Source organism: Panulirus ornatus, chromosome 58 (assembly GCF_036320965.1).
Source record: "Panulirus ornatus isolate Po-2019 chromosome 58, ASM3632096v1, whole genome shotgun sequence".
NCBI lineage: Eukaryota > Metazoa > Arthropoda > Malacostraca > Decapoda > Palinuridae > Panulirus > Panulirus ornatus.
Genome location: NC_092281.1, coordinates 27,078,308 through 27,102,439, shown reverse-complemented (window position 1 = coordinate 27,102,439; position 24,132 = coordinate 27,078,308). Strand labels below are relative to the sequence as shown.

The 24,132-nt window shown below is 41.5% G+C and overlaps 1 protein-coding gene across 1 annotated transcript in view; it reads left to right on the top strand.

The window, feature by feature from the left end:
- LOC139766688 (uncharacterized) overlaps nucleotides 1-21,629 on the top strand; it is a 375,409-nt gene extending 353,780 nt beyond the window's left edge. Inside the window, exons 24-25 of the mRNA XM_071695606.1 lie at nucleotides 400-598; nucleotides 19,435-21,629. Of these exons, the coding sequence (XP_071551707.1) occupies nucleotides 400-598; nucleotides 19,435-19,546 (311 nt within the window). The 3' untranslated portion in view covers nucleotides 19,547-21,629. The remainder of the gene's footprint in view (nucleotides 1-399; nucleotides 599-19,434) is intronic.
- The last annotated feature ends 2,503 nt before the right edge of the window (nucleotides 21,630-24,132 follow it).

Sequence of the window (24,132 nt, the reverse complement as noted above, 5' to 3'; positions counted from 1 at the left end):
TTGCAGTATGCATGCATAATACTATTTGATTGATTCAACAACACTTATTTTCCTTCTTTTTTAAGAAATCTGTAACAAAAAAAGAAAGCATTGTCCTGACCCATTTTGTTTTAATGGAATATATTTTGGTTATATAAAGAAGTGACGTGTTGGAATGACACTTGTAAATGTAAATACAGGAAGGGAGTAACCAGAGGGGAGTAGAAAGACAAAGATTATGTAAAAGCAAAAGTGTACAAATGTGATTGTGTTCGGTATTGGTGAGTAAAAACAAAGAAGATACCCTACAATCAGTGCAGGAAATGGTGTATTGCATGCAAACATGGATTATTTTGTTCCTGATAATTGTTATAGGCAACACTATGACCTTGATTATAGTCAGATTCATTTTGATTTCAGGTTATCATGATTCTCATCCTGTAATACAGTGGTTTTGGTTAGCAATTGAGCGATTTGACAATGAGCGTCGTTTGCGATTGCTGCAGTTTGTTACAGGCACATCAAGTGTGCCTTATGAGGGCTTTGCAGCACTAAGAGGTAGCAATGGACCTCGCAGATTTTGTATTGAGAAGTGGGGCAAGCCATCTAGTCTACCCAGGTCAGTAATTTTATAAAAAAAAATATTATGTTTGGTCATTTTTTGTTGCTTTTCCACATATTAACTTTTTTTTCATATACAGATATTTTTCAGCTTCTTTTTTCACTTTTACACTGTTGATTTCAGTGACATTCTGCAAAAAAGTAACCCTGCACAATGTGTATGTAACATTATGACAGTCCAGCAGATAATGAGAAATTTGTGTCTGACCTGCTGCCCGTTGGTAGCCTTGGATGTCAGTAAGGTGCCATATTGGCTTCAAGTAACATAACCTGTCAAACGTTTTGGCAATGTTATATGTTTAAATGAATGATAGGGAAGCTGTGATGGCTTGCGCAAAAGATCTTGTGGCATGAGAAGTGTGGGAGGTAGGCCGATTAGAAAGGGTAGTGATTGGTGGGATGAAGAAAGTAAGATTAATAGTGAATGAGAAGAGAGAGAAATTTGGATGATTTGTACAGGGAAATAATGCAAATGAATGGAGATGTATAAAAGAAAGAGGCAGGAGGTCAAGAGAAAGGTGCAAGTGGTGAAAAAGAGGGCAAATGAGAGTTGGGGTGAGAGAGTATCATTAAATTTTAAGGAGAATAAAAAATGTTATGGAAGGAGGTAAATAAAGTGCGTAAGACTAGAGAACAAATGGGAACATCAGTGAAGGGGGCAAATGGGGAGGTAATAACAAGGAGATGGAGTGAGTATTTTGAAGGTTTGTTAAATGTGTTAGATGATAGAGTGGCAGATATAGGGTGTTTTGGTCAAGGTGGTGTGCAAAGTGAGAGGTTTAGGGAGAATGATTGGTAAGCAGAGAAGAGGTAGTAAAAGCTTTGTGGAAGATGAAAGCCAGCAAGGCAGCTGGTTTGGATGTTATTGCAGTGGAATTTATTAAAAATAGGGTGACTGCATTGTTGACTGGTTGGTAAGGATATTTAATGTATATATGACTCATGGTGAGGTGCCTGAGGATTGGCGGAATGCGTGCATAGTGCCATTGTACAAAGGCAAAGGGGATAAAGGTGAGTGCTCAAATTACAGAGGTATAAGTTTCTTGAGTATTCCTGGGAAATTATATGGGAAGGTATTGATTGAGAGGGTGAAGGCATGTACCGAGCATCAGATTGGGGAGGAGCAGTGTAGTTTCAGAAGTGGTAGAGGATATGTAGATCAGATGTTTGCTTTGAAGAATGTATGTGGGAAATACTTAGAAAAGCAAATGGATTTGTATGTAGCATTTATGGATCTGGAGAAGGCATATGATAAAGTTGATAGAGATGCTCTTTGGAAAGTGTTAAGAATATATGGTGTGGGAGGCAAGTTGCTAGAAGTAGTGAAAAGTTTTTATCGAGGATGTAAGGCATGTGTACGAGTAGGAAGAGAGGAAAGTGATTGGTTCTCAGTGAATCTCGGTTTGTGGTATGGGTGTGTGATGTCTCCATGGTTGTTTGATTTGTTTATGGATGGGTTTGTTGATGAGGTGAATGTAAGAGTTTTGGAGAAAGGGGCAAGCATGCAGTTTGTTGTGGATGAGAGGGCTTGGGAAGTGAGTCAGTTGTTGTTCGCTGATGATACAGCGCTGGTGGCTGATTCGGGTGAGAAACTGCAGAAGCTGGTGACTGAGTTTGGTGGGATGTGTGAAAGAAGAAAGCTGAGAGTAAATTTGAATAAGAGCAAGGTTATTAGGTACAGTAGGATTGAGGGACAAGCCAGTTGGGAGGTAAGTTTGAATGAAGAAAAACTGTAAGAAGTGATGTGTTTTAGATATCTAGGGAAGTGTTTTAGATATCTGGGAGTGGATTTGGCAGCGGATGGAACCCTGGAAGCGGAGGTGAGTCACAGGGTTGGGGAGGGGGCAAAAGTTCTGGGAGCGTCGAAAAATGTGTGGAAGGCGAGAACATTATCTCGAAAAGCAAAAATGGGTATGTTTAAGGGAATAGAGGCTCCAACAATGTTATATGGTTGCGAGGCGTGGGCTATAGATAGAGTTTTGCGGCGGAGGGTGGATGTGTTAGAAATGAGATATTTGAGGACAATATGTGGTGTGAGGTGGTTTGATCGAGTAAGTAATGAAAAGGTAAGAGAGATGTGTGGTAATAAAAAGAGTGTGGTTGAGAGGGCAGAAGAGGTTGTATTGAAATGGTCACATAGAGAGAATGAGTGAGGAAAGACTGACAAAGAGGATATATGTCTCAGAGGTACAGGGAACGAGAAGTGGGAGACCAAATTGGAAGTGGAAGGTTGGAGTGAAAAAGATTTTGAGCGATTGGGGCCGAAACATGCAGGAGGGTGAAAGGCGTGCAAGGAATAGAGTGAATTGAAATGATGTCATATAACGGGGTCGACGTGCTGTCAATGGATTGAACCAGGGCATGTGAAGCGTTTTGGGTAAACCATGGAAAGGTTTGGGGGGCCTGGATGTGGAAGGGAGCTGTGGCTTCGATGCATTATACATGACAACTAGAGACTGAGTGTGAACAAATGTGGCGTTTATTGCCTTTTCCTAGCGCTACCTCACGCGCATGTGGGGGGAGGGGGTGGTCATTTCATATGTGGCCGGGTGGCAACAGGAATGAGTAAAGGCAGCAAATATGAATTATGTACATGTGTAAATATGTACAGGTCTGTGTATGTATATACATGTATACATTGAAATGTATAGGTATGCATATGTGCATGGGTGGACGTGTATGTATATGCATGTGTATGTGGGTGGGTTGGGCCATTCTTTCATCTATTTCCTTACGCTACCTCGCTAACGCGGGAGACAGCGACAAAGTATAATAAATAAATATAAATGAATATCTATGTATTTATTTTGCTTTGTCGTTTTTTTTATTTTTCCAAAGAAGGAACAGAGAAGGGGGCCAGATGTGGATATTCCCTCAAAAGCCCAGTCCTCTGTTCTTAACGCTACCTCGCTAACGCGGGAAATGGCGAATAGTATGAAAGAAAGAAAGATATATATATATATATATATATATATATATATATATATATATATATATATATATATATATATATATATATTTATTTATATATATTTATGGATCTGGAGAAGGCATATGATAGAGTTGATAGAGATGCTCTGTCGAAGGTATTAAGAATATATGGTGTGGGAGGAAAGTTGTTAGAAGCAGTGAAAAGTTTTTATCGAGGATGTAAGGCATGTGTACGTGTAGGAAGAGAGGAAAGTGAGTGGTTCTCAGTGAATGTAGGTTTGCGGCAGGGGTGTGTGATGTCTCCATGGTTGTTTAATTTGTTTATGGATGGGGTGGTTAGGGAGGTAAATGCAAGAGTTTTGGAAAGAGGGGCAAGTATGAAGTCTGTTGGGGATGAGAGAGCTTGGGAAGTGAGTCAGTTGTTGTTCGCTGATGATACAGCTCTGGTGGCTGATTCATGTGAGAAACTGCAGAAGCTGGTGACTGAGTTTGGTAAAGTGTGTGGAAGAAGAAAGTTAAGAGTAAATGTGAATAAGAGCAAGGTTATTAGGTACAGTAGGGTTGAGGGTCAAGTCAATTGGGAGGTGAGTTTGAATGGAGAAAAACTGGAGGAAGTGAAGTGTTTTAGATATCTGGGAGTGGATCTGGCAGCGGATGGAACCATGGAAGCGGAAGTGGATCATAGGGTGGGGGAGGGGGCGAAAATTCTGGGGGCCTTGAAGAATGTGTGGAAGTCGAGAACATTATCTCGGAAAGCAAAAATGGGTATGTTTGAAGGAATAGTGGTTCCAACAATGTTGTATGGTTGCGAGGCGTGGGCTATGGATAGAGTTGTGCACAGGAGGATGGATGTGCTGGAAATGAGATGTTTGAGGACAATGTGTGGTGTGAGGTGGTTTGATTGAGTGAGTAACATAAGGGTAAGAGAGATGTGTGGAAATAAAAAGAGCGTGGTTGAGAGAGCAGAAGAGGGTGTTTTGAAGTGGTTTGGGCACATGGAGAGAATGAGTGAGGAAAGATTGACCAAGAGGATATATGTGTCGGAGGTGGAGGGAACGAGGAGAAGAGGGAGACCAAATTGGAGGTGGAAAGATGGAGTGAAAAAGATTTTGTGTGATCGGGGCCTGAACATGCAGGAGGGTGAAAGGAGGGCAAGGAATAGAGTGAATTGGAGCGATGTGGTATACCGGGGTTGACGTGCTGTCAGTGGATTGAATCAAGGCATGTGAAGCGTCTGGGGTAAACCATGGAAAGCTGTGTAGGTATGTATATTTGCGTGTGTGGACGTATGTATATACATGTGTATGGGGGGGGTTGGGCCATTTCTTTCGTCTGTTTCCTTGCGCTACCTCGCAAACGCGGGAGACAGCGACAAAGTATAATAATAATAATAATAATTATATATATTTTGTTTTGTCGCTGTCTCCCTCGTTTGCGAGGTAGCACAAGGAAACAGACGAAAGAAATGGCCCAAGCCACCCCCATACACATGTATATATATACACGTCCACACACGCAAATATACGTACCTATACATCTCAATGTACACATATATATACACACACAGACATATACATATATACACATGTACATAATTCATACTGTCTGCCTTTATTTATTCCCATCGCTACCTCGCCACACATGGAATAGCATCCCCCTCCCCCCTCATGTGTGCAAGGTAGCACTAGGAAAAGACAACAAAGGCCCCATTCGTTCACACATAGTCTCTAGCTGTCATGTAATAATGCCCGAAACCACAGCCCCCTTTCCACATCCAGGCCCCACACAACTTTCCATGGTTTACCCCAGATGCTTCACATGCCCTGATTCAATCCATTGACAGCACGTCGACCCCAGTATACCACATCGATCCAATTCACTCTATTCCTTGCCCGCCTTTCACCCTCCTTCATGTTCAGGCCCCGATCACTCAAAATCTTTTTCACTCCATCTTTCCACCTCCAATTTGGTCTCCCACTTCTCCTCATTCCCTCCACCTCCGACACATATATCCTCTTGGTCAATCTTTCCTCACTCATTCTCTCCATGTGCCCAAACCATTTCAAAACACCCTCTTCTCTTATACTTACATTACTTACTCGATCAAACCACCTCACACCACATATTGTCCTCGAACATTGAATTCCAAAACATCCACCCTCCTCCGCAAAACCCTATCCATAGCCCACACCTTGCAACCATATAACATTGTTGGAACCACTGTTCCTTCAAACATAGCCATTTTTGCCTTCCGAGATAATGTTCTGGCCTTCCACACATTCTTCAACACTCTCAGCACTTTTGCCCCTTCCCCCACCCTGTGACTCATTTCCACTTCCATGGTTACATCCCCTGCCAAATCCACTCGCAGATATATAAAACACTTCACTTTCTCCATTCAAACTTACCTCCCAATTGACTTGTCCCTGAACCCTACTGTACCAATTAACCGTGCTCTTATTCACATTTACTTTCAGCTTTCTTCTTTCACATACTTTACGAAACTCAGTCACCAGCTTCTGCAGTTTCTCACAAGAATCAGCTACCAGCGCTGCATCATCAGCAAACAACAACTGACTCACTTCCCAAGCCCTCTCATCCACAACAGACTGCATACTTGCCCCTCTCTCCAAAAATCTTGCATTCACCTCCCTAAGAACCCCATCCATAAACAAATTAAACAAGTATGGAGACATCACGTACCCCTGCCGCAAAGCAACATTCACTGAGAACCAATCACTTTCCTCTCTTCCTACTCGTACACATGCTTTATATCCTAGATAAAAACTTTTCACTGCTTCTAGCAACTTGCCTTCCACACCATATACTCTTGATACCTTCTACAGAGCATCTCTATCAACTCTATCATATGCCTTCTCCAGATCCATAAATGCTGCATACAAATCCATTTGCTTTTCTAAGTATTTCTCACATACATTCTTCAAAGCAAACACCTGATCCACACATCCTCTACCACTTCTGAAACCACACTGCTCTTCCCCAATATGATGTTCTGTATATGCCTTCACCCTTTCAATCGATACCCTCTCATATAATTTCCCAGGAATACTCAACAAACTTATACCTCTTTCATTTGAATGCTCACCTTTATCCCCATTGCCTTTGTACAATGGCACTATGCATGCATTCCGCCAATCATCAGGCACCTCACCATGAGTCATACATACATTGAATATCCTTACCAACAAGTCAACAACACAGTCACCCTCTTTTTTAATAAATTCCACTGCAACACCATCTAAACCCACCGCCTTGCCGGCTTTCATCTTCCACAAAGCTTTCACTACCTCTTCTTTGTTTACCAAATCATTCTCCTTGGCCCTCTCACTTCGCACACCACCTCGACCAAAACACCCTATATCTGCCACTCTATCATCTAACACATTTAACAAACCATCAAAATACTCACTCCATCTCCTTCTCACATCAAATGAGGGCAAATGAGAGTTGGGGTGAGAGAGTATCATTAAATTTTAGGGGGAATAAAAAGATGTTTTGGAAGGAGGTAAATAAAGTGCATAAGACAAGGGAACAAATGGGAACATCGGTGAAGGGGGCTAATGGGGAAGTGATAACAAGTAGTTGTGATGTGAGAAGGAGATGGAGTGAGTATTTTGAAGGTTTGTTGAATGTGTTTGATGGTAGAGTGGCAGATAAAGGGTGTTTTGGTCAAGGTGGTGTGCAAAGTGAGAGGGTTAGGGAAAATGATTTGGTAAACAGAGAAGAGGTAGTAAAAGCTTTGCGGAAGATGAAAGCTGGCAAGACCGCGGGTTTAGATGGTATTGCAGTGGAATTTATTAGAAAAGGGGATGACTTAATTGTTGACTGGTTGGTAAGGTTATTTAATGTATGTATGACTCATGGTGAGGTGCCTGAGGATTGGCAGAATGCTTGCATAGTGCCATTGTACAAAGGCAAAGGGGATAAAAGTGAGTGCTCAAATTACAGAGGTATAAATCTGTTGAGTATTCCTGGTAAGTTATATGGGAGGGTAGTGATTGAGAGGGTGAAGGCATGTACAGAGCATCAGATTGGGGAAGAGCAGTGTGGTTTCAGAAGTGGTAGAGGATGTGTGGATCAGGTGTTTGCTTTGAAGAATGTACGTGAGAAATACTTAGAAAAGCAAATGGATTTGTATTTATGGATCTGGAGAAGGCATATGATAGAGTTCATAGAGATGCCTTGTGGAAAGTATTAAGAATATATGGTGTGGGAGGTAAGTTGTTAGAAGCAGTGAAAAGTTTTTATCGAGGATGTAAGGCATGTGTACGTGCAGGAAGAGAGGAAAGTGATTGGTTCTCAGTGAATGTTGGTTTGTGGCAGGGGTGCGTGATGTCTCCATGGTTGTTTGATTTGTTTATGGATGGGGTTGTTAGGGAGGTGAATGCAAGAGTTTTGGAAAGAGGGGCAAATATGCAGTCTGTTGTGGATGAGAGGGCTAGGGAAGTGAGTCAGTTGTTCGCTGATGATACAGCGCTGGTGAGTGATTCGGGTGAGAAACTGCAGAAGCTGGTGACTGAGTTTGGTAAAGTGTGTGAAAGAAGAAAGCTGAGAGTACATGTGAATAAGAGCAAGGTTATTAGGTACAGTAGGGTTGAGGGACAAGTCAATAGGGAGGTAAGTTTGAATGTAGAAAAACTGGAGGAAGTGAAGTGTTTTAGATATCTGGGCATGGATTTGGCAGCAGTGGAACCATGGAAGCGGAGGTGAATCATAGGGTGGGAGGGAGGGCAAAAATTCTGGGAGTGTTGAAAAATGTGTGGAAGTTGAGAACGTTATCTTGGAAAGCAAAATTGGGTATGTTTCAAGGAATATTGGCTCCAACAATGTTATATGGTTGCGAGGCGTGGGCTTTAGATAGAGTTGTGCAGAGGAGAGTGGATGTGCTGGAAATGAGATATTTGAGGACAATATGTGGTGTGAGGTGGTTTGATCGAGTAAGTAATGAAAGGGAAAGAGAGATGTGTGGTAATAAAAAGAGTGTGGTTGAAAGAGCAGAAGAGGGTGTTTTGAAATGGTTTGGTCACATGGAGAGAATGAGTGAGGAAAGATTGACCAAGAGGATATATGTGTCAGAGGTGGAGGGAATGAGGAGAGGTGGGAGACCAAATTGGAGGTGGAAAGATTTGGTCTCCCACTTCTCCTCGTTCCCTCCACCTCTGACACATATATCCTCTTTGTCAGTCTTTTTTTACTCATTCTCTCCTTGTGACCAAACTATTTCAATACTCCCTCTTCTGCTTTCTCAACCACACTTTTTATTACCACACAACTCTCTTACCCTTTCACTTCTTACTCCATCAAACCACCTCACATCACATATTGTCTTCAATCATTTCATTTCCAACACATCCACCCTCCTCCATACAACTCTATAGCCCATGCCTTGCAACCATATAACATTGTTGGAACCGCTATACCTTCAAACATACCCAATTTTGCTCCGAGATAACGTTCTTGCCTTCCATTTATTCTTCAATGCTCCCAGAACCTTCGCCCCCTTCCCCACCCTGTGACTCACTTCTGCTTCCGTGGTTTCATCTGCTGTCAAATCCACTTCCACATATCTAAAGCACTTCACTTCCTCCAGTTTTTCTCCATTCAAACGTACCTCCCAATTAACTTGTCCCTCAACCCTACTGAACCTAATTACCTTGCTCTAATTCACATTTACTCTCAGCTTTCTTCTTTCACACACTTTACCAAACTCAGTCACCAACTTCTGCAGTTTCTCACCCGAATGAGCCACCAGTGCTGTTTCATCAGTGAAAAACAACTGACTCACTTCCTGAGCCCTTTCATCCACAACAGACTGCATATTTGCCTCTCTCTCCAAAACTCTTGTATTCACCTCTCTAACAACCCCATCCATAAACAAATTAAACAACCATGGAGATGTAACGCACCCCTGCCGCAAACCAACATTCACTGGGAACCAGTCACTTTCCTCTCTTCCTACTCGTACACATGCCATGCATCCTTGATAAAAACTTTTCACTGCTTCTATCAACTTACATCCCACACCATATACTCTTAATACCTTCCACAAAGCATCACTATTAACTCTATCATATGCCCTCTCCAGATTCATAAATGCTACATACAAATCAGTCTTTTTTCTAAGTATTTCTCACATCCCTTCTTCAAAGCAAACATCTGATCCATACATCCTCTATCACTTCTGAAACCACAATGCTCTTCCCCAATCTGATGCTTTGTACATGCCTTTACTCTCTCAATCAATACCCTCCTATATAATTTCCCAGGAATACTCAAAAACTTATACCACTGTAATTAGAACAATCACCTTTATCCCCCTTGCCTTTGTACAGTGGCACTATGCATGCATTCCGCCAATCCTCAGGCATTTCATCATGAACCATACATACATTGAATATCCTGACCAACCAGTCAACAACACAGTCATCCCCTTTTTAATATATTCCTCTGCAATACCATCCAAACCTGCCTGCCTTCCCAGCTTTCATATTTTGCAAAGCTTTCACTATCTCTTCTCTGTTTACCAAACCATTCTCCCTGACCCTTTCACTTTGCACTCCACCTTGACCAAAACACCCTATGTCTGCCACTCTATCATCAAACACATTCAACAAATCTTTAAAATACTCACTCCATCTCCTTCTCACTTCACCACTACTTGTTATTGCCTCCCCATTAGCCCCCTTCACCAATGTTCCCATTTGTTCTCTTGTCTCACGCACTTTATTTACCTCCTTCCTAAACATCTTTTTATACTCCTTAGAATTTAATGATACTCTTACCCCAACTCTCATTTGCCCTCTTTTTCACCTCTTCACCTTTCTCTTGACCTCATGCCTCTTTCTTTTATTCATCTTCCAGTCATTCGCAATATTTCCATGCAAAAATCATCCAAACACCTCTCTCTTCTCTTTCACTAACAATCTTACTTCTATATCCCGCCACTCACTACCCTTTCTAATCTGCCTACTTCCCACCTTTCTCATGCCACAAGCATCTTTTGCACAAGCCATCACTGCTTCCCTAAATACATTCCATTCCTCTCCCACTCCCTTTACGTCATTTGCTCAAACGTTTTTCCATTCTGCGCTCAATCTCTCCTGGTTCTTCCTCACACAAGTTTCCTTTCCAAGGTCACTTATTCTGACCACTCTCTTCACCCCAGCTTCTTATTTCCTGTTATTTATTTCCAATCTTTTTAAAGAATAAGCATTTTCTGACTCTAATTTAACTTTAAATTTCAAATATTCCCTCCTGACATTTTATTATTATTAATTTGCTTTGTCACTGTCTCCCATGTTAGTGAGGTAGCACAAGGAAACAGACGAAAGAATGGCCCAACCCACCCACATTCACATGCATATACATACACATCCACACGCGCAAATATACATACCTATACATCTCAACGTACACATATATATACACACACAGACATATACATATATACTTTTTTTTTTTTTTTTTTTTTTTTTATACTTTGTCGCTGTCTCCCGCGTTTGCGAGGTAGCGCAAGGAAACAGACGAAAGAAATGGCCCAACCCCCCCCCCATACACATGTACATACACACGTCCACACACGCAAATATACATACCTACACAGCTTTCCATGGTTTACCCCAGACGCTTCACATGCCTTGCTTCAATCCACTGACAGCACGTCAACCCCTGTATACCACATGACTCCAATTCACTCTATTTCTTGCCCTCCTTTCACCCTCCTGCATGTTCAGGCCCCCGATCACACAAAATCTTTTTCACTCCATCTTTCCACCTCCAATTTGGTCTCCCTCTTCTCCTCGTTCCCTCCACCTCCGACACATATATCCTCTTGGTCAATCTCTCCTCACTCATTCTCTCCATGTGCCCAAACCATTTCAAAACACCCTCTTCTGCTCTCTCGACCACGCTCTTTTTATTTCCACACATCTCTCTTACCCTTACGTTACTTACTCGATCAAACCACCTCACACCACACATTGTCCTCAAACATCTCATTTCCAGCACATCCATCCTCCTGCGCACATCTCTATCCATAGCCCACGCCTCGCAACCATACAGCATTGTTGGAACCACTATTCCCTCAAACATACCCATTTTTGCTTTCCGAGATAATGTTCTCGACTTCCACACATTTTTCAAGGCTCCCAAAATTTTCGCCCCCTCCCCCACCCTATGATCCACTTCCGCTTCCATGGTTCCATCCGCTGACAGATCCACTCCCAGATATCTAAAACACTTCACTTCCTCCAGTTTTTCTCCATTCAAACTCACCTCCCAATTGACTTGACCCTCACCCCTACTGTACCTAATAACCTTGCTCTTATTCACATTTACTCTCAACTTTCTTCTTCCACACACTTTACCAAACTCAGTCACCAGCTTCTGCAGTTTCTCACATGAATCAGCCACCAGCGCTGTATCATCAGCGAACAACAATTGACTCACTTCCCAAGCTCTCTCATCCCCAACAGACTTCATACTTGCCCCTCTTTCCAGGACTCTTGCATTTACCTCCCTTACAACCCCATCCATAAACAAATTAAACAACCATGGAGACATCACACACCCCTGCCGCAAACCTACATTCACTGAGAACCAATCACTTTCCTCTCTTCCTACACGTACACATGCCTTACATCCTCGATAAAAACTTTTCACTGCTTCTAACAACTTGCCTCCCACACCATATATTCTTAATACCTTCCACAGAGCATCTCTATCAACTCTATCATATGCCTTCTCCAGATCCATAAATGCTACATACAAATCCATTTGCTTTTCTAAGTATTTCTCACATACATTCTTCAAAGCAAACACCTGATCCACACATCCTCTACCACTTCTGAAACCGCACTGCTCTTCCCCAATCTGATGCTCTGTACATGCCTTCACCCTCTCAATCAATACCCTCCCATATAATTTACCAGGAATACTCAACAAACTTATACCTCTGTAATTTGAGCACTCACTCTTTTCCCCTTTGCCTTTGTACAATGGCACTATGCACGCATTCCGCCAATCCTCAGGCACCTCACCATGAGTCATACATACATTAAATAACCTTACCAACCAGTCAACAATACAGTCACCCCCTTTCTTAATAAATTCCACTGCAATACCATCCAAACCCGCTGCCTTGCCGGCTTTCATCTTCCGCAAAGCTTTTACTACCTCTTCTCTGTTTACCAAATCATTTTCCCTAACCCTCTCACTTTGCACACCACCTCGACCAAAACACCCTATATCTGCCACTCTGTCATCAGACACATTCAACAAACCTTCAAAATACTCATTCCATCTCCTTCTCACATCACCGCTACTTGTTATCACCTCCCCATTTACGCCCTTCACTGAAGTTCCCATTTGCTCCCTTGTCTTACGCACCCTATTTACCTCCCTCCAGAACATCTTTTTATTCTCCCTAAAATTTACTGATAGTCTCTCACCCCAACTCTCATTTGCCCTTTTTTTCACCTCTTGCACCTTTCTCTTGACCTCCTGTCTCTTTCTTTTATACTTCTCCCACTCAATTGCATTTTTTCCCTGCAAAAATCGTCCAAATGCCTCTCTCTTCTCTTTCACTAATACTCTTACTTCTTCATCCCACCACTCACTACCCTTTCTAAACAGCCCACCTCCCACTCTTCTCATGCCACAAGCATCTTTTGCGCAATCCATCACTGATTCCCTAAATACATCCCATTCCTCCCCGACTCCCCTTACTTCCATTGTTCTCACCTTTTTCCATTCTGTACACAGTCTCTCCTGGTACTTCCCCACACAGGTCTCCTTCCCAAGCTCACTTACTCTCACCACCTTCTTCACCCCAACATTCACTCCTCTTTTCTGTACACATGTACATAATTCATACTGTCTCCCTTTATTCATTCCCATCGCCACCTCGCCACACATGGAATAACAACCCCCTCCCCCCTCATGTGTGCGAGGTAGCGCTAGGAAAAGACAACAAAGGCCCCATTCGTTCACACTCAGTCTCTAGCTGTCATGTAATAATGCACCGAAACCACAGCTCCCTTTGCACATCCAGGCCCCACACAACTTTCCATGGTTTACCCCAGACGCTTCACATGCCCTGGTTCAATCCATTGACAGCACGTCGACCCCGGTATACCACATCGTTCCAATTCACTCTATTCCTTGCACACCTTTCACCCTCCTGCATGTTTAGGCCCCGATCAGTCAAAATCTTTTTCACTCCATCTTTCCACCTCTAATTTGGTCTCCCACTTCTCCTCGTTCCATCCACCTCTGACACATATATCCTCTTGGTCAGTCTTTCCTCACTCATTCAATCCATGTGACCAAACCATTTCAAAACACCCTCTTCTGCTCTCTCAACCACACTCTTTTTAGTACCACACATCTCTCTTACTCTATTATTACTTACTCGATCAAACCACCTCACACCACATATTGTCCTCAAACATCTCATTTCTAGCACATCCACCCTCCTCCGCACAACTCTATCCATAGCCCACGCCTCGCAACCATACAACATTGTTGGAACCACTATTCCTTCAAACCTACCCATTTTTGCTTTCCGAGATCATGTTCTCGACTTCCACACATTCTTCAAGGCTCCCAGAATTTTTGCTTCTTCCCCCACCCTATGATTCACTTCCGCTTCCATGGTTCCATCCGCTGCCAAATCCACTCTCAGATATCTAAAACACTTCTCTTCCTCCAGTTTTTCTCCATTCAAACTTACCTCCCAGTTGACTTGACCCTCATCCCTACTGTACCTAATAACCTTGCTTTTATTCACATTTACTCTCAACTTTCTTCTTTCACACACTTTACCAAACTCAGTCACCAGCTTCTGCAGTTTCTCACATGAATCAGCCACCAGCGCTGTATCATCAGCGAACAACAACTGACTCACTTCCCAAGCTCCCTCATCCACAACAGACTGCATACTTGCCCCTCTTTCCAAAACTCTTGCATTCACCTCCCTAACATACATACTCTGCATTAATTTTGTTATAAGTATATTATTTAAACCTTCATGAATCCCCCATTTTTTGTGGTATTTATTCATTTGTTGTTTGAGTTTTCTTTAGAGCTGGTTTAGGCATGTGTTAATGATATTGAGAGAGAGAGAGAGAGAGTGAGAGAGAGACTGCTTACGTACAAGTGCTTATGACAGTATTTGTCTTTGACAGCAGGCCTTCTAAATAGGGCTAACCTCTTAATTAGTATTTTGAACAACATACTGCCTCTTTGCTCCTTGTCCCATCACTTGTCATGCTAGGTGTACAATGCTTTTATTGTTTTTAACAGCTAGTCCAGTGGCGTAGTTATGTATTTCAGTTTCATCCTGTATTGTTTTCAACCATGAGTCTCCTCTCTGAATGTTTCTCTGGGCAGTCCCTGTAAATTTCGTAGATCATCAGTTATTGCATTAAAAAATTGTTCCAGTTTCCTTGCTGGGATTATGTATCTTATTCTGAAGCCTTTTTGATGTGTTTTCTGGAATTACTCTTGACTAAATGATTTAGGATCATCCTTTCCTGGTTGTTTTCAGGTTTAAAGCATTGTTGTTATGTCCTAATGTACATTGTTGGGCATATAGTATCATGTATCTCCCCTCCTGTTTTTAACTTTTCCAAAAAAGGAACAGAGAAGGGGGACAAGTGAGGATATTTCCTGTAAGGCTCTGTCCTCAGTTCTTAATGCTACCTCGCTAATGCGGGAAATGGCAAGTACGTATGAAAAAAAATCTCTGCTTTCAGCGCTAGAGACAGAGGGATAGATATGTAGTGGGAGGTGAGACTTGGGATGCATGTTGAAAAATGATACCCCTGATTATAAAGAAATTCAAGTAAAAATAAATGAAAAAGTGAGCAAAAATGCTGTATTTCCCACCATTTATGTTCCTTTTATTATTAAAAATTCACAAAATCATCCTGTATTTTATATGGTGATAAATATAAATATTAAAAGGGAGATTTATGGTCTTTCCTTTCTAAATAGAAAATCAAGAAAATATTGACATAGGAGTAAAGTCATATGTTTTGGTGCAGAAACTGGAGCTGTTGCAAATGTTGAGACAGTAACCTTAAAGTGTGTTTGTTCTTGTAGCATGTCTCTTTTTTCCACTTGTTTGCTAATATTTCTTAAAACCCTTTTTTTTTTTTTTTTTTTTTTTTTTTTTTTTTTTTTTGCCGCTGTCTCCCGCGTTTGTGAGGTAGCGCAAGGAAACAGACGAAAGAAATGGCCCAACCCACCCCCATACACATGTATATACATACGTCCACACACGCAATTATACATACCTACACAGCTTTCCATGGTTTACCCCAGACGCTTCACATGCCTTGATTCAATCCACTGACAGCACGTCAACCCTGGTATACCACATCGCTCCAATTCACTCTATTCCTTGCCCTCCTTTCACCCTCCTGCATGTTCAGGCCCTGATCACACAAAATCTTTTTCACTCCATCCTTCCACCTCCAATTTGGTCTCCCTCTTCTCCTCGTTCCCTCCACCTCCGACACATATATCCTCTTGGTCAATCTTTCCTCACTCATTCTCTCCATGTGCCCAAACCATTTCAAAACACCCTCTTCTGCTCTCTCAACCACGCTCACCCCAATCTGAGCCTTCGAGGAGGATGAGCACTTCCCGCGTGACTCCTTCTTCTGTTTCCCATTAAAACCTATTGATATGAATAAAGATTTACATTGTATTGGCACTTGTTCCCTTGTGAAGAAAAGCACGAAGGAGTGGAAAAGATGTTGTTGATAAACTAAATGAAGGCTACAGGTTGTCCTGGATGTCCACTAAAAGACTGTGAGTTTTTCCTGATATAACTGAACAGAATCCATGCTATAATGGATAAAGATGTCCAACACAGTGATGATTGTTTCACTGGAAAGAAGAAAATGTACAGAACTGTTAATATAAGATAGTCAGATGTAACACATTAATGTAAGGCTGTGGTAGCACAGTTGGGGAAGCTGCTGCTTGCTTGAGAAATATTTTTTTTTTCCTAGATATTCCCAGCCAGATTTAGGATGTGTCCAGTGTGTCAAAAAATATAGTAACCTTTTTATTGCCATGGCATAGTACTGTGTAATGCATAAGTATCCTGGTGGATTTAGGCAGTTTTTGGGATGGTGGAGGAAGGGAGGGAAAGGTAAGTGGGTGGGTGTGGAGTAAGTTTCTTTACTTATATTTACTAAATGGTACATGATCACCTTTTAGAAAATGCATTTGGATTGGATGGGATTACAGCTGAAATGTTGAATCATGGAGGAGAAAGTGTGATAGAGTGGATGCATTAGATATTTGATTTAGCATGGAAACATAAGGTTGTGCCTGAGGATTGGGTGCAGTTTATTATTGTTCCTTTATTCAGAGGGAAAGGTGCTAAGGATCTGTGTAGCAATTATAGGGGACTTATCTAGAAAAGTGTGAAGAGTATGCAAGAGTGTTCATTGATGTACTGATGGAAGTGACTGAATGCAGAAGTGAGGATCAAGAGGGTTTTAAGGAAGGTAGGGGGATCAGATTTTCTTTTTGTGAAAATGACTTTGGAAAAGTATCTAGCTAAAGATAAGAAACTTTATGCAGCATTTGCATGGGGTTGGGGAACAACTGTTGGATGGTGTGAAAGCCTTCTATAGAGTGGCAAAATGCATCCTTAAGAATAGATGGAGAGTTGAGCAAAAGTTTTGATATGCATGTGGGTGTGAGGCAGGGCTTTGTGACATTCTTAAGAGTAGATGGAGAGTTGAGCAAAAGTTTTGATTTGCATGTGGGTGTGAGGCAGGGCTTTGTGATGTCACCATGGCTTTTTGACATATATATGGATGGAGTGATAATAGAAATAAAGCAAATCAAGGGAAAGTGTGTGCAAAGATGTAGTATTGTGATGAGGTATGGTAGTTAATGACAAGTCTGTTTGCAGATGATACTGTGGTGTTTGCTGAGAGTGAAGAGGATTTACAGAAGGTTGTGTGTTTTATGATGTGTGTAAGTGTAGGTGATTGAAGGCAAATGGGTGTAAAATAAGCAATGGGGTTTAAAAGGAAACAGAAAGAAAGAAGAAAGTGTACTGAACTGTGTTACAGATGTGAAAGGAGAAAGGTTGGAAGACCTGAAAGAATTTAAGTATTTAGGAGCTATCCAGGGTAAGTTTGGTAATATGGAAGGAGAAAGATGGGAGAGAGAAATGCAGGATTGAAGAGTCATTGGGTTCCTTAATAGAATAATGAAAGGGTGAGATGTAAGTATTGAAGTTAAGAAAGTATTAAGGGACAGCATAGTCCTCCTAACCTTGACATATACTATGAAAGAATGGACATGGAATGAGTTATAGAGTTCAACAATCCAAGCTGTGAAAATGAGCTATTTTAGAGGAGTAATATGATAACATAAATCTTCTCTTCTCCCCCACACCCTATTGCTGACCCCTGAGTCAGCAAGGTAGTGCCAGGAAACAGATGAAGAAAGGCCATATCCCCTCCCATCCATACACGAGCTGTCATGGGTAATGCACTGAAAACACAGCTCCCTATCCATATTCAGGCCCCACAGACCTTTCCAAGGTTTACCCTGGATGTTTCACAAGCTCTGGCTCAGTTCATTGACAACATGTTGATCCCCATTATGCCAAATTGTTCCAATTCACTCTATTTCATGCACGCCTTTCACCCTCCTGCATGTTTAGATCCCAATCGCTCAAAATCTTTTTCACTCCGTTCTTCCATTTCCAATTTGGTCATCCTGCTCTTCTTGTTCCCTTCACTTCTGACACATATATCTTCTCTGTCAACCTTTCCTCACTCATTCTCTCTGTATGTCCAAATATATGATTTTTTATGTTTTTATGCTAAATTTGAGTCATTAGATAATCACCAGATGGTATCATGATGCTGGCATAGATATCTTAAGTTCACCTCCCTTCCCTCCTTCTTCCAGGTGTTTTTCTCTTACTCTGTTTTTGGTTGTTTTCTGGTCATTTTTAGGGACATTTTAGCTCATAGGCCCCATGTAGGGAGAGTTAACATAAAGGTAGAGATTACAACAGCTTTATTGTGGTTTTTTGTAGTGATACTGATTCAAACATTAGGTTGTCTCACTCTAGGGTCAAACATTAACCAGTCAAGGCCTTTGTACTTTTGGGTTCTGCCCAAGTGACTTGCTGATGTTTAGTAAATGAGTAGCTCCCAGAATCCGAACCTAGGGGGAGAGGAGTGCCTCATTAAATGGAAACTTGTTTTCTCTCAGAACTAGAGAACCAGAATGAAGGTCCCCACCTTTATTTACAGTTGGGTAGGTTGATCCATTAGCTTATAACAGAAAGAACACTAGTAAGTCTCATATTTCAACCAGTTTACTGTAGTATCTTGGTGGATAGGGCTGCTTCCAGAAATGAAAAAACATTGGGTTATCCTTTGCAGGTCCACAGCTTTTCCTTAAACACTGATGAGAAGAGCTTTTTTTTTTTTCTTCAAAGTCAGGTTGTGGTTTTCTTTCTCTTTGAGGCTTTTCAAAAGCTTCTTAAAGGTATGTCATCATAAGCCATCTTAGTAGTAACTTGCTCTAGATATCATTAAAATATACAGATCCATTCTTGGGGGAATGTTGTAGTGTCACCAGATATTTTTTAGATTTTGAAAGTTCATGCATATTTCTGTATATCTGAATGCGGATGTATGAAAAAGATATTTAAAAACCTTAATTAGAGAAGTGATTAGAGGGGAGAGACTGTTACATAGCAGTCTCTCTCAATGAACCTACATGTAGCTTCAGAAGGAGACTTGTTTTATTATCTTTTAATACCTGGTGAAAGAATATTGCCTCTACATTTTAGGGAAAGTAAAATTAATAGTAGCTTTTTCTCAAAAGGGCTCATACATGTTTCAACCGCCTGGATCTCCCGCCTTACCCTTCTCTGGAGATGTTATATGACAAGCTACTCTTGGCTGTGGAAGAAACATCAACATTTGGCATTGAGTAACCATAATATTCCCATGCCTGGCAGTCAAGCATAACATAAATTGTACGAACCTTATTTTTTCCAGAACTGAAATATGGTGAGTTGTTGCAAATGTTAACATATTTCATACTTGTTAGCAGGTATTTTGAGCCTCAGTAAAAATTCTTAAATGGGACCCTCAGATGAATGAAATAATGGAAACCACCAGTTCTAAACCTTTTTATATGATGTTATTAGTAACTTGATCCTTTGATTAACGTTTCCATGTAGTGCCCATATGTTTACATTCCTAAAATCATACCTCTTGCCAATGCAGTATATTAATTCTATTTAGCTCTGTATTTATGCAATGATTTTGTTGCTTATCATGTGAGTTTTCATATTTCATTGTACAAGTCATCTTCCTTTTCCTTTTCATGAAAGTAAGATACTTTGTTATATATATTATCCCTTGGGATAGGGGAGAAAGAATACTTCCCATGTATTGCCTGTGTGTCATAGTATATATTTATTTATTTTACCATACTCGATCGCCATTTCCCACATTAGCGAGGTAGTGCTAGGAAACAATGAAGAAGTACACACACACACACACACACACACACACACACACATATATATATATATGGTAAATTATATGGGAGGGTATTGATTGAGAGGGTGAAGGCATGTACAGAGCATCAGATTGGGGAAGAGCAGTGCGGTTTCAGAAGTGGTAGAGGATGTGTGGATCAGGTGTTTGCTTTGAAGAATGTATGTGAGAAATACTTAGAAAAGCAAAGGGATTTGTATGTAGCATTTATGGATCTGGAGAAGGCATATGATAGAGTTGATAGAGATGCTCTGTGGAAGGTATTAAGAATATATGGTGTGGGAGGCAAGTTGTTAGAAGCAGTGAAAAGTTTTTATCGAGGATGTAAGGCATGTGTACGTGTAGGAAGAGAGGAAAGTGATTGGTTCTCAGTGAATGTAGGTTTGCGGCAGGGGTGTGTGATGTCTCCATGGTTGTTTAATTTGTTTATGGATGGGGTTGTAAAGGAGGTAAATGCAAGAGTCCTGGAAAGAGGGGCAAGTATGAAGTCTGTTGGGGATGAGAGAGCTTGGGAAGTGAGTCAATTGTTGTTCGCTGATGATACAGCGCTGGTGGCTGATTCATGTGAGAAACTGCAGAAGCTGGTGACTGAGTTTGGTAAAGTGTGTGGAAGAAGAAAGTTGAGAGTAAATGTGAATAAGAGCAAGGTTATTAGGTACAGTAGGGGTGAGGGTCAAGTCAATTGGGAGGTGAGTTTGAATGGAGAAAAACTGGAGGAAGTGAAGTGTTTTAGATATCTGGGAGTGGATCTGTCAGCGGATGGAACCATGGAAGCGGAAGTGGATCATAGGGTGGGGGAGGGGGCGAAAATTTTGGGAGCCTTGAAAAATGTGTGGAAGTCGAGAACATTATCTCGGAAAGCAAAAATGGGTATGTTTGAGGGAATAGTGGTTCCAACAATGCTGTATGGTTGCGAGGCGTGGGCTATGGATAGAGATGTGCGCAGGAGGATGGATGTGCTGGAAATGAGATGTTTGAGGACAATGTGTGGTGTGAGGTGGTTTGAGCGAGTAAGTAACGTAAGGGTAAGAGAGATGTGTGGAAATAAAAAGAGCGTGGTTGAGAGAGCAGAAGAGGGTGTTTTGAAATGGTTTGGGCACATGGAGAGAATGAGTGAGGAGAGATTGACCAAGAGGATATATGTGTCGGAGGTGGAGGGAACGAGGAGAAGAGGGAGACCAAATTGGAGGTGGAAAGATGGAGTGAAAAAGATTTTGTGTGATCGGGGCCTGAACATGCAGGAGGGTGAAAGGAGGGCAAGAAATAGAGTGAATTGGAGTCATGTGGTATACAGGGGTTGACGTGCTGTCAGTGGATTGAAGCAAGGCATGTGAAGCGTCTGGGGTAAACCATGGAAAGCTGTGTAGGTATGTATATTTGCGTGTGTGGACGTGTGTATGTACATGTGTATGGGGGGGGGGGTTGGGCCATTTCTTTCGTCTGTTTCCTTGCGCTACCTCGCAAACGCGGGAGACAGCGACAAAGTATAAAAAAAAAAAAAAAAAAAAAAAAAAATATATATATATATTTTTTTTTTTTTTTTTTTTTTTCATACTATTCGCCATTTCCCGCGATAGCGAGGTAGCGTTAAGAACAGAGGACTGGGCCTTTGAGGGAATACCCTCACCTGGCCCCCTTCTCTGTTCCTTCTTTTGGAAAAAAAAAAAAAAAAAAAAAAAAAAAAAAAAAAAAAAAAAAATATATATATATATATATATATATATATATATATATATATATATATATATATATATATATATATATATATATATATATATATGCTCTGTGGAAGGTATTAAGAATATATGGTGTGGGAGGCAAGTTGTTAGAAGCAGTGAAAAGTTTTTATCGAGGATGTAAGGCATGTGTACGTGTAGGAAGAGAGGAAAGTGATTGGTTCTCAGTGAATGTAGGTTTGCGGCAGGGGTGTGTGATGTCTCCATGGTTGTTTAATTGGTTTATGGATGGGGTTGTTAGGGAGGTGAATGTAAGAGTTTTGGAAAGAGGGGCAAGTATGAAGTCTGTTGGGGATGAGAGAGCTTGGGAAGTGAGTCTGTTGTTGTTCGCTGATGATACAGCGCTGGTGGCTGATTCATGTGAGAAACTGCAGAAGCTGGTGACTGAGTTTGGTAAAGTGTGTGAAAGAAGAAAGTTAAGAGTAAATGTGAATAAGAGCAAGGTTATTAGGTACAGTAGGGTTGAGGGTCAAGTCAATTGGGAGGTGAGTTTGAATGGAGAAAAACTGGAGGAAGTGAAGTGTTTTAGATATCTGGGAGTGGATCTGGCAGCGGATGGAACCATGGAAGCGGAAGTGGATCATAGGGTGGGGGAGGGGGGCAAAAATTCTGGGAGCCTTGAAGAATGTGTGGAAGTCGAGAACATTATCTCGGAAAGCAAAAATGGGTATGTTTGAAGGAATAGTGGTTCCAACAATGTTGTATGGTTGCGAGGCGTGGGCTATGGATAGAGTTGTGCGCAGGAGGATGGATGTGCTGGAAATGAGATGTTTGAGGACAATGTGTGGTGTGAGGTGGTTTGATCGAGTAAGTAACGTAAGGGTAAGAGAGATGTGTGGAAATAAAAAGAGTGTGGTTGAGAGAGCAGAAGAGGGTGTTTTGAAATGGTTTGGGCACATGGAGAGAATGAGTGAGGAAAGATTGACCAAGAGGATATATGTGTCGGAGGTGGAGGGAACGAGGAGAAGAGGGAGACCAAATTGGAGGTGGAAAGATGGAGTGAAAAAGATTTTGTGTGATCGGGGCCTGAACATGCAGGAGGGTGAAAGGAGGGCAAGGAATAGAGTGAATTGGAGCGATGTGGTATACCGGGGTTGACGTGCTGTCAGTGGATTGAATCAGGGCATTTGAAGCGTCTGGGGTAAACCATGGAAAGCTGTGTAGGTATGTATATTTGCGTGTGTGGACGTATGTATATACATGTGTATGGGGGTGGGTTGGGCCATTTCTTTCGTCTGTTTCCTTGCGCTACCTCGCAAATGCGGGAGACAGTGACAAAGCAAAAAAAAAATATATATATATATACCTACATAGATACAATTTTTTTATGTTAGCTGAGATGGCATGGACAGCTAAGGCCCTAGTCAAGGCCGTCCCATTAATGCTGTATTATTATTATTATTATTATTATTATTATATAATTATGATTATTATATATTTTTTTTTTTCCCCAAAAAAGAAGGAACAGAGAAGGGGGCCAGGTGAGGATATTCCCTCTAATGCCCAGTCCTCTGTTCTTAACGCTACCTCACTAACGCGGGAAATGGCGAATAGTGTGAAAAAAAAATTATAATTATCATTATTATTATTATTATCTTGATTGTCGCTTCCTGTGTCAGTGAAGTGACGCCAGGAAACAAATGACGAATGGCCCCTCCACTCACATACACATATATGTACATAAATGCCCATACATGTACATATACATACATATACACGTCAACATATACACTTATATACTTGCCTTCATCCATTTCCAGCACAACCCCACCCCACAGGAAACAGCATTGCCACCCCCTGCAAAAGCAAGGTAGTGCCAGGAAAACAGACAGAAAAAGGCCATGTTCGTTCACACTCAGTCTCTAGCTGTCATGGGTAATGTGCCGAACCCACAGCTCCCTATCCACATCCAGGCCCCACAGACCTTTCCACTGTTTATCCCAGTTGTTTCACATGCCCTGGTTCAGTCCATTGAAAGTGTGTCATCCCAGTTCACTCTATTCCTTGCATGCCTTTCACCCTAATGCATGTTCAGGCCCTGATTTTTCATTAATCATTTTCACTCCGTCCTTCCACCTCCAGTTTGGTTGCCCACTTCTCCTTGTTCCCTCCACCTCTAACACATATATCCTCTTTGTCAACCTTTCCTCACTCAGTCTCTCCATATGTCCAAACCATATCAACACACCCCCTTCTGCTCTCAACCACACTTTTACTACCACACTTTTGTCTTTCCCTTTCATTATTTACTTGGTCAAACCACTTCACACCACATATTG